This window comes from Trachymyrmex septentrionalis, unplaced genomic scaffold (genome assembly GCF_001594115.1).
Source record: "Trachymyrmex septentrionalis isolate Tsep2-gDNA-1 unplaced genomic scaffold, Tsep1.0 scaffold44, whole genome shotgun sequence".
NCBI classification, from domain to species: domain Eukaryota; kingdom Metazoa; phylum Arthropoda; class Insecta; order Hymenoptera; family Formicidae; genus Trachymyrmex; species Trachymyrmex septentrionalis.
In genome coordinates this window covers 1,633,288-1,647,006 of record NW_017305611.1, presented here as the reverse complement: position 1 = coordinate 1,647,006, position 13,719 = coordinate 1,633,288, and the positions used below count along the sequence as shown (strand labels likewise).

The 13,719-nt window shown below is 34.9% G+C and overlaps 1 protein-coding gene across 1 annotated transcript; it reads right to left on the bottom strand.

Moving 5' to 3' along the window:
• Positions 1-1,793: 1,793 nt before the first annotated feature.
• LOC108751366 (E3 ubiquitin-protein ligase TRIM71-like) lies at positions 1,794-11,008 on the bottom strand. Its single transcript, XM_018491487.1, has 6 exons — positions 10,938-11,008; positions 6,062-6,173; positions 4,300-5,412; positions 3,954-4,238; positions 3,081-3,653; positions 1,794-2,834 (listed from the first exon to the last, which is right to left on the bottom strand). Exons 1-6 carry the CDS (start codon positions 10,988-10,990, stop codon positions 2,169-2,171), a joined length of 2,802 nt encoding a protein of 933 aa, XP_018346989.1. The 5' UTR covers positions 10,991-11,008; the 3' UTR covers positions 1,794-2,168.
• Between the last annotated feature and the right edge of the window lie 2,711 nt (positions 11,009-13,719).

Here is a 13,719-nt window from a genome sequence, read left to right as displayed (position 1 = left end):
GCTCGCTCGCTCTCTCTCGCTCTCGTACGCACGCACACTTTGTACTGATCTTCAACCATGATAACGATTAAATCACATTGAAGTCTAACATTATTAGGTATAATTACCTTAACAATGAACTTACTGACTAATACTTAACGATACTAATAATAAATATATGTTGCCTTTTTCGGCGACTTTTTAAAGAGAACAGTGATGCTCCAAAAATTTGGAAAATAAAAAATTGATTCTTCTGGATGGATACTTCTCCATTATTTTACTTGACGCTCTTACATCCAGTTTGACATTTTATTCTAGATATCGCATTGTCTGTTTTTCGATCGACATTTTTTCTTCGTATACTACCTAATTTATTAAATCAATAAATTTACTAAATATAAAAGATGAGTAAAAGTAAATTTCGAGTAATAATAAATTACTATGTAAAATATTCAAGTTTAGGCTGAATTAAAGATCTTCTAATTTGCTAAATAATTGTAGAAATAATATGAAAAATGAGAGTAGCAACGCTATTGTTGGAGTGCAAAATTTTAATATAGTATATAGCCATCGCGTTACAAATTTTTTGAAAAATTTATAATGTGATAGCTATTATATATTAAAATGTTGCATTTCAATTAACAATCACGTTGCTACTCCCATTTGCTATATTACTTTATTATCGAGATTTCTGTATTTCAGTTTATTTGCTAAATAATTCTATTACATACTAAAAATGAAAATATTGTGAAAAATTTTCTGTTTTATTAAAAATTAATAAAAATTGAAAACGATCATAAAAATTATTGACTAAAATATATATGATAGTTATATCAGCACCCTGTATTTTATATACATCAAAAAGTCAAATATTGTTAAAAAAATAATACACATAAAATAACTCAATTGTGATACATTTTATTACACACTTTCAAAAAAATATTATAAAAGTGTAAAATTAAAGTATAAAAATACATTAATAATCTATCGCAATTTCTACTTTTCCTTTTCCGAAATTGATTTCATATAATTGTGATTAGCATTATGCATGATTGCATTTTAAAGAAGATAAGCGAACCTTGTAAATTTGCAACGAAATTTAAGTTAGTTAAATTCATGATCTAATTTTGTAAAAAGAAACAATTAAAGCTCATTGGTCATAAAATAATATATGAAATAAGAAAAAACACATCTACAATAATTCGACTAATAATCGAATCTTCTGAACAATAAATAATATATTAATAAAACATGATCGCTGATTATATCTGGATTTATAATTCATTAATTCCTTCGTTTTTTATTAATTCCTACTGTTTTCGAGACTATTTTTCTTAACAATGTACTGTCGATCGATTGTGTAATCATTTAATTATTTACAACACATAGCGTATAATTCTTTTCCTCCATTTTGGTTCAATATCTTACTGTTTCATTTATGATTAAGAATAAAGATCTAAAAATATCTGAGCTACGTGAGCATTTCGTATGTCCATCCAATGAGGAGGTATATAAATTACACAATAAAATTACATATGGTACAATTACGTATGGTACAATTTAAAAATAACATAAATAACAATGAGAATATAAATTGTTAATCGGAAAAGATAAAAATCGCATATTATTTGAACGAACGTTATAGAATATAGATATACTAAAATGATAAATTACAACTCTTGTTTTTAGAGTAAAATTGAGCGTCGATAAAGCGATGTCGCGACGCGGGCGAAATTTTTAGCAGGAGAAATATTTTCTCGCTGATTACACATTCACGAAGTGAAAAGAATCTGAAAGCGAAAATAAGCTTTCGTGCGTCTATTTCAGGGACGATTGATACGTGTGTAATGTATGTATATGTGTACATGGAATTGAACATGTACAATACAATGAGCGGCTTCACGCGCCCAAAAATATTAACTTTCACCGCACATCGTCAATTTTATTATTTTCACCAATAAGACTTTACCCTCCCGTTTCCGACAAAAAATTTATGGCTAGAGCAATTTTTACTGGTGATTCAAAAATCCCGCCACGCGCTGCAAATAGGAAAAATTACGATAGCTTCCATTCATTTTTGATGGAGTCATCGTGGCAGCGAGTACTGGTCACACATGACCCAAACAAAAACCTCGCCATCTGACGTTTCCGCTAAATCATGAGGACAACGCATTTGCGATCCTGAAGCGTCAACCAAACATAATAGCGTTCCTCGGCATCGGGTCCATGTGATGTTCCAGCTTTACTAAGCGAACATAATTACGGCCGTAATCCGTGAACGCCATTCTACCGTCCCAATGAAGGGCTATACCCAATGGACGGTCCATTTCCTCCTGACCAGGCTTATAGGAATAGATCAACGAACCAACCGAGTTAAACGCCTTGATTGAATTGTGACGAGAGTCTGCGACTAGAATACTACCGTCGTCGGCAGCAATAATGCCCTGAGGCCTCTGAAACGTGGGGGTGTTCTCCTCGTTCTGTCCATCACCGGTTTCTCCATCTTGCCTCTTGCCTTTTGATTCTTTCTCACATTTAAGTATGCGCATTTCTACCATGTTATAGTCAATTATCAATACGTGGTGGTTGTTGAAATCCGTGACAATCAACTTGCCCTCGTTATTGAAGCAAATACCGCGCGGCGAGTCAAGATACCTCAATAGATGCGGTTGGCCGCCGAACATGCGTAAAGGAATACCCTCAGGGCTAAATAGCTGGACACGATGGTTTCTCGTGTCTGTAACTGCAATTTCGCAAGCTGAGTTCACTGCCACGTCCCATGGGTAGCAGAATTGGCCCTGTTTCTCACCGTGCTCACCGAAAGCTCTCAGGAATTCACCCTCCATTGTCAGAATCTGAAACGTAGGTAATGCTATCGGTTGTAGCTTACACGTTCGAATGATAATCTAAATACAACGCTTGAAAGGATATTATATGAGAGGATCATGCATAAACCATTAACCCAACAAACACTGACTAACAGTAACATAATTGTTAGTTATAGTTTCTCAACGAAACTGTAATATAACATATGCGTATAATGAACAACTGTTACATTACTATTAATTTGTGTTTGCTGGGATGCAGTGTGTGTCACCAACCTGCACGCGATGGTTGTCCTTATCGACCACGATGAGACGACGTCTGGCATCGACGGCAATTCCGGCTGGACGATTAAATTGACAAGGGCCGTTGCCGTAGGTCCCGAATTTTCTGACGAGCGTACCGTCCTCGCGATAGATTTGTATACGATTATTGGATCTATCGCTGATTATAATGTTACCTTCGTTGTCACAAATTAATCCCCACGGACGGCAAAGATTATCAGGATTGTTCTCACCAAAGTAGCCAAGGATTATAACGTCTGTGCTCCTAACTTGCAACTCGTGTTTTCGATTAGGCAAACAGATATTATGATCGTAGTCAGTTATCGGACGACCGCGCGGAATCGGTTGCATCATTTGCTCGTTTATACCGTACGGGAAGTACGATTGCAACGATTTGTAATCGCGATTCGGTAGACGATCTCCGATCGTGCCCGGGCCGTTCACTAAAATGTTTCCCCCGTTGGCGATCACGGACAGCACGTTGTTATCGGAACTCCTGAAGGAGATCCAGTTCTCATCTCGAAGTGACCGAGCCTTTGTCTTTCGACTTTGACGGATCTGCCAAATCTATAAAATTTAAGAAATGTCTTTGTAAATTCACAACTGAGGAGTAACTAAAGCCTTAACGGTCTAAGCTATGATCTGCAAACTACGAACCGAAATCATTTTCAGTCTTGAAACGCAATCATAAGCCGAACTGGAGTAATAATATCGCAAATTAAATCGATAAGCAATTTAATAATATTATATTAATGTTAATTACAATCTTAGAAAAAGATGTTAATAATTTTGAGACACAACTGCATAGATATTTAAATATTTGTAACAAAAGTTAAATAAATTTGTATATATAATAAAAATATGTACCTCAGCCAATACCATATCTTTTTTTTGTAAAAGATCGTCAGGGGATGATCGTGCCTCTTGGATGGCGCATTTGAGTGCACTGATGGCCTGTATCAGCCGTGCTTTATCCTCTTTTAAATTCATGTACTTCTCCTGAAGAACCTCGTACTTCCATCGACGCGTTTCCACGATTTGTTTAAACAATTTCTTCTCCCTTTCTTCCACCGCGGACCACATTCTACGTGAAAAGTACTTCACATCAGTGAGCGCCTCCCTGGTTCTCTGATCTAATGCTGCTATGTCCAACTGCAAAAGAAGCATACGATGTAATATAATTAATTGACTCACAAGCAATTAATTGACTCACCCCCATATTTTCCATATCATCCACGAGGACGTCGATCCCGAGATAGGCCTCGATCAGCACCTCTTCAGCCTGACGCTGAGCGGATTCGAGGAATTCTACAAACTCCACCGTTACATGTTTATGAATGCACTGAGTGGCGCATTCCTTGCAGATTGTCCTGCAGCAAGTCTGACAGTAAAATAGTTGAGTGTATGGATGATCATTGCATTTATACGACGTCATGGCTCTCACGGAATGATTGAATCGGTCCTCCTCCGTTTCTTTCGCCGCTTCTTCCTTGTTCACCATCAATATTGTGCTAACTGCATTCTCTTCTACATTTAAGACTCTCGCAGGTAACTGCTGTTTCAAGTTATTTTCCTTCTTTATTTCATTCTCTATCTCTAATTCCTCTGATATCGACGGTATCAGCGGCAAATCGGATGGATCTCTTTGACTACTTGGGCTACGAGTTTGCTGCTCCCGTGATGGTATAGCTATATCGTTCTCGTCTTTCTCCAGATCTTTCGTCATCAATGTTATTAATGAATCGTTGAGCGCATCTCCCTGAGCATTTGGGCAATGTTCCTCATGTATGAGTGATTGTCGACTGGAGGAGATGTCGTCTAGCAGATCGATCTTCAGAAGATTCATATTGAGATCTTCGAATGTCTCATAGTTCACCTTGCAGCCCTCGTGATAGTTAGCGCTTGAGAAGTTCGGACCGAGTACATCCGTTACGCTAGCATCTTCAAACATTCGAAAATAGTCGAAATGATCCGGAGAATCGGTATCCAGCTGGTGAATTGGCGAATGGGTCGCTAGATTGTCATCCGAAGAGCTTGACCGACTCTCACTCGAACAGCTTAATGAACTGGCAATCGTAGGTCTTGGACTGTACAGTTTTGGATATTCGTTCAAAGAATCTACATGATTGAGAATCGAATGGCTAAACGAATTATCCTTGGAATGCTGCTGCGATAGTTTCCCCGGAGGAAACTGTTTCAGAAAGCGATCTGAATTAGAATCCGGAAATGAGCGGACTTTCTTAGCAATAGTAAACTTCCTTGGCGTAAAATGTTGATCATCTTGTTTTCGCGGCTTATTTGTAAGCTGAAACAAATTTTCGTGTGGCTTTACTCTATATTAACAAATTCGGCGTTTACTAGCTTAATTAAAAATCTATAAACAGTTCACAAGAATCGATAAATCGTGTGACGTATTCAGAAAAATGTAAAATTCTCCTTAATGAAAAAATAACAAGTACGTTAAAATTCTTTGCGGTTTATTTGAAAGGCAATTTTCAAATATTCTGATATCAGGTCCAATGCATGTTACATGCAGTGTCATCATTATATAATACTATAAGTTTTTGACAAAGATTGTCAAGTTATAAAGCAAACAATGTCTGACATATTTACTTCCACACATACTTGTTCTTTAAATTCTTTGGAGTGGAATGTCACTGTAAAGAGTAAAAATTGAGCTAATCTTGAAAAAGAATGGTTTAATTTTCAATCTTTAAGATTGAGATTTCACTCTTCGAAGTAAGATTCACTCTAAAAGTTTCAAAGTTTTTTTCACGAATGATATATCAATCACTAATCCCTTATTTTATCATTTAAATTTTTGTTTATTATAAGAACTTTACTATAAAGAATACATTGTATACATGGATAATAAAGGACTAACATATGTACTTGAAAACTGTCCCTCAAATAAATCGCAACAGCTTTTGCACATATAAATTCTGTAAGATTACAGATTATTTGTAGGCACTTACTTGCATAGAATGGCGGTTGCGAGAAGATTTTAATTGATTCATTGTGGTGGGCAAAAATTGTTGGTAAAGTTCCAAGGAGGTCTCCTGTGTACGAGTGAAAAATCTTGTTTTCCTGAAACAATAGTTATAGCGAGCTGTTGAAATACTGCGATCAGTATACTATCTTCTTAGGCCTATCAACGTATTTTCCTATTATGCTATTTCCTATTATGAATTATGATTGTTATCTAATCGAGTATTGCGACTCAGAAGACTCACAAAATTATCAGATTTTTCTCATTGTACTTCTTTATCTAGAAATTCTAGAAAATCCACTTGAATTTTTGGGATTTAATGAAATTTAAGTCTCAAGAAAAAGATAAGTTTTATATTTGAACGGAACGAAAATCAATAACAGCTCCGAAGAGAAAAAACTTGACAGATATTGCGTTGAGATTTTTTGAGATTAAAGTAAAATTTATTCGTGGCTTTTTAAGTAAAAATTTATTCTTTAGAAAGTTATTTAAATTTTTTTAACGGTTAAATATTATATAATTATTATATAATACATATATATATATATATATTCTTTACTAACAATAAATAATAAGAAGAGAATAGTGTAGACATAGTGACCTTTACACTTATTCATAACGAAATGCGATAATTCTCTCGAGATATTATTTACATATGACAACAAGATTTCTTTGAAATTGTAACAGTTTCAACCTTGGGCAAAAACGTCCTGCTTGCTAAACGCGCTTGCTTTATCGAGTATCTATATGATATACATGTAAAAACATATTTCACGTCGCGTATGAACATTATCGCGATTTCTATTATCGTGCACGATTATTACATTTATGCTGCATTTATGCATTTTTATTGCGTATTTGCATGACTTGGCGATGACAATCCTGTCCTGTTAATTGACAGCTATGAATAAATTTGAAAAATATATATCGTTAAACTTTAAAACAATATAAATGGTAATTTTTCTTGAGATTTTTTTATGAAAAATCAATTGCACATCGACAAAAAAACTTACTAACAAAAAGAAATAATACGTTAGGAATCTAAGATATACTGTACAAGATATCGGGCATTATAAGAAGTGACGTTTTCACGCCTGCGAGATAAATTTATTATTAGATATTATCCAAAATTTGGAAACTGATAAATATGTCGAAATTCCACTCGAACGATCGGCTGTAATTTTTACTGTGCCCACCGCGTCGATATGACGACTTACCTGTACTTTTCTCGAAACGAGCTTTTGCAAGGAAGCTTGTTGATATTTGAACCACCACGGTCTTTTGTTCGCACCGAACTAAACCGATCAAGTCTCGCATTGTTGACAAGGATTTGTCTCACGATGATGAGGTCACTTCGGTACAATATTCGGATTATACAGTGTGTCTTATTTCTAAGCATTAATTTTTAATACTCAACTTGAGATAAATTTTTTCTTATAAAAAATATTCATCTCTCAGATTTTTTGTTATTAAAGAAAAGGAGCATTTTTTTTCTTTAATTATTCATAACTCGTAAATAAAAATCATCGTACCGCAATTTAAAAAAAAAAAACAGATTCTAAAGCTGCAACTTTGCTATATCAAATGGTATATTTGCCTTTTTTTTTTAAAACATGTAGACATGACGCAAATAAAGTAACGCTACGAACTTTTGTCCCAATTCAATATATTCTCATGTGAACATTTTGTACATAAACAATATTTAATTTCGCCATGGAAAAGTTTGCTTTTCACATAAAAAATGTAATAAGCAACAAGTCTGTATATTTATACCGCACGATATATTCTCTGGATTAATCCCAAAATCATATCGTTCCCTCGCTTTGCTGGAAACATATTAAAACCAAGATTAAATCGTTGTCGTTAATATCTCTCTTTATAACATTTTGAGAAAGAGATCGTTTTAAAATCATTAAAACCAAGCAGCAGCGTTATTTTCTCGTGATTCCGCATTTATTAGAAAAATCGAATTGTAAGTTTCGTTTTTCTGTAATGTGGTATTTGCATGACTGGTAAATGTAAAAGCAAATGGCTCCTGTTCATTCAGAACTACTATCTCAGACTATGATGTTAAAAGCGAGAAAAAATACGCGATAAAAATTCTTAGAAAATGTATTAATATAAAAATATATTTCAATAAAACGACACTTAACTAATAAAAACCAGCTTATAAAATACACCGAAAATTCCCTTTTTTCGTTAATTAATAAATAACCAATTATCTGAAAATAAATTGTGCGTAATTAAAAACGAAATAAGTTACATTCGCAATTAATAATATATTGAAATAGATATGATTTAAATTTCTCACCGAAACAAGAGAACAGTTTTCGATATATTTTATATAGTATAATGTAGAAGAATTTTTATCATGTATTCTCTCGCTTTTAAAATTGTAATAGTGAGTAAATAGGAATTTTTAATTGTAAATTTTATCTGAGTTGTCTAAATGTATGAATGCGTAACATCGATTACATCGAGTACTGGATTGGACTTCCTTCGTTATCGCATACGATATATGCTTAAATGTGCGAAAAAACTATTACATCCTCAATGTTTAAGTATTAAAACTAGGAATGAGTTCAAGAATGTGTCAATGCTTGCTATATCGCACAAAGTCAGGTAACACCCCGTATATTCATCTCAATTAAAACGCACATATATTGTGTGATAATCGTCTACTATCGATTTGATGTACCATCAGCGTACGTCATAGTTAAGAATCGAAATTAACAAAATTCGCGTTGTTTTTTCATGCCTTATAATTTTATGTTTCTATTATTATGTTTCTATTATTATACTCAATTTTATATCGAACGGAAGCATATCCGAAGTACTTTTTCCGGAACGCTCTGTCGCGAATGTGGAGGGTAATATCCTTGAAATCGCCATGGCGACCAAGGTCGGATCCGCTTTTCCTCTCGAGGGTTAGGAAGGAGGAGAAAGTAAAATGGCCGTACACCTGCGGCATGCTGCGTGCCGTCTCTATGAGCGTTACATACGCGCACGAACGGATCATACCACCCTGCATATAGACGAGCATGCGTGATTCGACAATATTTGTCCAAAATATATGTACAATGGGTCTGCTGTATATTTTGTCTCTCGTGTTTCGACATGGCTTGATCAAATTTCGTTTGTATCAAAATGCCTTTGTCTGGCTCGCGTATCGATTTGTGAGTTTATTCGAGAATTTTTATTTCGCTTTTATTGTGCGATATTTGAAGAGCACCATACCGACGATTTATCGTGAGCTTCATTTTTTCCGCATGATTTTCCACGTAAAATTCAATCCTTCTAAATTGTAAAAGTTACGCTAGCTAGAAGATGTTAGAGGAATATTTTTACGTGATTAGAGAAAAAAAAAAGGATTAAACATCGTTCTCCCCTATGTTCTCTTGTAATTCCTTGATACTTGTGCACAAAGAGAGAGAGAGAGAGAGAGAGAGAGAGAGAGAGAGAGAATTAAGTTTTATTTATAAAAAAAAGAAAAACGACATTTTATCTCAATAGATCCCTGATATGAAAAAACATGTCTTTTTACAACAAAAAATTTTTGTTACAGAACTCTAATTAAAATAAGTACTTCTTACAGCTTCAACACGCTGAATCCAAATTCAAGTAAAAATATTCTATCAGATTTAAAAAAAAAATGAAATAAAAACCCTTCAAAAACGCACTTTTCAGGATTTCAATTTCTTTTTTATTTTTAACGAGATCTACAGTTTTCGAGATATTTAATTCATTTTTTTTAATTTAATGTGATAGAACATTTTCTCTCGTATATTTGGATGTAGCGCGTCAAAAACTATAAGAACCACCTATTCTGATTAAAATTACTTGACTAAATTTTTTTGTCGATTAATGCAATTAAAATTGTAAAATAAGTAATAAGAGTTTTCATATTCACAGTTGAGAGTTAACATGAATCCTCGACAAATATTATATTGTCAAAGCTTCCTGTATTTTTAATGGTTTTAGATTTGTCTAAATCTGTAGCATTTGTAAGGTTTACAGAAAGCCTGCATCGACGTATTTTTTTATAAGTACGGTCGGAGTCCGCCGCCTTCGTTTTCATCGGTGGGCTGAATGACGTCGCCTGCCACTTTCGCTCTCGTTCACGTTTCAATGCCGTACCATTGAAATGTTTCACGACTACATGAGTCCCGGAAAATCGCGAACAACGTGACGTCAGATACGTAAAGATGAAAGCGGCTAACGTCCGTTTCCATCAATGTAGATTAACTTTAATCTTAGTTTAGCTTGCTATTTATCTTTTCCTCTCTCTTTCTTTAATTCTAAAAATTAGAAAAAGATAAAAAGTAAATTGGATTGAGATTAAAGTTAAGTTTACATTAGTGGAATTGGGTATAAGCAGGGTGATAAGTCTCATAAAATTCAACACGATAAAGTGAATGGCAATCAACGACAAGTGAACGAAAAGACGATATTACAAAGTTGTCACAAATTCTTTATCATAACTTTTCCTCATCGTAACTTTTCCAGATAAAATTTCTTGATTTTCTCTGACTTTCAATAATATTTTGAAATATTTTTTTGTATTTTCACCTTAATTTGAAAACCGTCAAATATTTTGTTAAGAGCAATTTAACATAATAATGTTAATTACTATTAATGTTGCTGACATTGTTTGCATTCAATCGTTAAGTTGATAATATTCCAAAACTACATAGGTATGATATATATATGCATATTAAATTTTATTAAAGTCAAGAATTCTTAGAATTTTTCTAGAAAATTTTGCAAAATTCTTACTTTTGCTTCTCTGATCGTCTTTAATTTCGCTGATTTTCAGATTTGTGGCAACTTTGATATAACTGAGGCCGAAAATCAAGTCTCACCTCTCGTATGAGCGCTTCTCCACGAAGCAATCGTACTGATGTGTGGCGAGCATGCTTTCCGGGATGTCTATGCTTGTGTATCTCTCCAAGATTAACGCCCCCGACGACTGGACATTGACGCAGTATAGTTGATCTCTCGTGTCAGATGCAGAAGGGTAGAATCTTTGCATGTCTACAACTACGCCGGGAGAACTGCGAATTCTCGTGGAACTCTGCTAGCTAGAAGATGAGGGATCGTCTGTTGTAATGCTTGAGCTCAACTACTTAACAGCGAGAATAATCGCGTCCGTTGAACCTAGAGCCTTGATAAATTTCTTATTGACATGTACGTCATTTTTATCACTTTCAATAAATCAATATGGATAAGATAATACTAGTAAGCAAATTAGAATAAGATAGTCATAAGATATTCATAAAAAAAAAACATTACATATATCCCTTCTTTTAATTCTTATTTTGATGACAAAATAATTACTGGTGATTTTTTAAGAAACGATCAAATCAAGAGAAAATCAAAATCAATGATCTTCTTTTGACGTCATCAAAATGAAAGTGATGATTTTTTTATTATTAAAGTTAAAAATCAAAATAAAGTTACTTCGTTGATTTTTCATTGTGTGTTCTTTAAGCTGCAAGATTGAGGATCTCTAATTAAGCCTTAATGGCTAGCATTGATTCCTCGTCACACGTTTACGATTTTTTTAATAATACGATTTTTATGCTCTTTCGTGGGAAAATATTTTTACAACATTTAAACGATAAACTAAAATTTATTAAGTAATAACTGATATCAATTGTCTTTTTTTAAATAGATTATCTCTGATTAAAGTTTAACGAGTCAAAGGTGTCCCAGTAGAACAACAAGTGAGGAGCAGACTTTTACTTCACAAAATGCATTTTGTCAAAAATTTATAATTTTTAGAAAACGAGAAAGAAAACCACAAGAAAATTGCGCGCCTTACAGAAAATAACCATTTGCCAATCAGTAAGATGTGAAATGTTCGACAAAATTACTAAACAATCGCTAAAAATGTTAAACAAATGTATTTTGTTTGTCTCTAGTTAAAGGACATAATGCACTTCGAATGTCAAGATTTTTTTCAGTATATAAATTGAAGTGTAGAAATGCTTTCAGAATATTGTAGAGTAGCTTAAAATATGAGTTTCTTAATATTGAACGCTATTGCCCGTATTCATAGTCAAGTTCTTTAAATTTATTTTTAGATGCTCAGCAGTTAATGAAATAATTCGTAAAGTATCTGAAGATAAATTTAAGAAAGCCTTAAATATAAGGCTGAATAAGAATACGAGCATATACTATCTTAACTAAAAAAATAAAATCTTGGACAAAATGTATTTTGGTAGTCTGCTCCTCAAGTCACGATAATGTCAAAATGACATTAAAATGAATCAGACATGATTGAAAAATGACTTTTAATGATAATTATTTTGGAGTCATTTTGATATCATTTTGATATCATAATGACTTGTTGTTCTGCTTGGGTGAACAAGTCAAACAATAAGATTATGATTAAGATTAAAATGAGCTTTCTACAATGGGCTATCTAATCTCATGGTCACGATAATTTTTTTTACATTTGACTGTAACTGGTCAATTTTTTATGATTTGAGACGTAAACTTAGATAACAACTTAGAAAACCCATTTAACGTTTTAAAGAAATATGATGCCGGATAGGCATCAAATATGAATCGGTAGTCGGAAATCTTAAGTCTTAATCAGTTTCAACCCATTATAAATAGATAACTATGATTTTTCGCATCTAATAGTTGTTAATTGTACAGCGAGTCGTTTAGCTCGATTAAAGAGGAAGGAATGAAGTCGAATTTGGTCAATCTTAGAAAATCGGTTGTTGGTTAACTTCACCGATTCACCGATAAGACTTAGGACTACCGACTCATTGTAGACCCGGCATGAAGCGTTATAAAGGATGAAGGATGAGCACTTAAAAATTGTATTATTAATTACCTATAGAGGATCCACGAAATAACAATCAGCACATGAATTTTTGTCAAACCGGAAAGCGTTCGTTACGGTTGTGAGTAGACACGTTGCACGCAAAAGTCCACAGAACTTTATTTCTATCGTCCCGGCGTGATCTTCCTACGATGCGCAAAAAAGCGCGAACTTCGAAAAAAAAAAAATAAAAAAAGTAACAGGATATGCAAGTCAAAAGATTCCAGAATAATCGTCTTTACGCGATCGCGTATATTCCACGAGTTTCCCGCGCCTCATCCTCGAGCCGCTGAGCGATATACCCGCTCGCGTATTTTTGGCACAAGGATCTCAGGTGGTTCGCCCGGGGAAGGTACGTTTCCAAAGAGAGCCCCGGAACTCGCTCGACGTGTCAACGAGCGTGGGCACGTTGCACGTCACGGGAAACGACCGGCGCGGCGGTGGAGCGGCGTGAAGCTGCACGTACCACGCGGATACCGACGAGGATTCCGATTCGAGAGCGAGCCGCTTTCTTTGAAGGAAGCAGCGTGCCACCCTCCGACGAGCCGGGGATCACGAGCCGAGCCGGCGCGCGAGGAACAGAACCGTCCGCCCTTTACTCCGGCTCGCTCTACCTCTGAATCATCCACGTCGCCCACGCATCGCGATGCCGGGGGCTCTGCGTAGGTGAGTTCTCGCGAACCCCTTCCCCGGGCAGCGCCATGCGGTTTCCCCGCTGTACGCCTGCGCCCAGAAACCATGAATGGAAGCGCCCGCTCAATGCTGGACGGTACTTTATTTGCTCGCTCACGGGAGCACTGCGGCAT

Bases quoted from the DNA above. Each gene is read 5' to 3' on its own strand.
- LOC108751366 (XM_018491487.1), bottom strand. From the start codon at position 10,990: ATGCTCGCCACACATCAGTACGATTGCTTCGTGGAGAAGCGCTCATAC. The intron at 5,413-6,061 runs GTAAGTGCCTAC...TATAGAGTAAAG, and splicing joins GCAACCGCCATTCTATGCAA to CCACACGAAAATTTGTTTCA. The intron at 3,654-3,953 runs GTACATATTTTT...TAAATTTTATAG, and splicing joins AAGATATGGTATTGGCTGAG to ATTTGGCAGATCCGTCAAAG.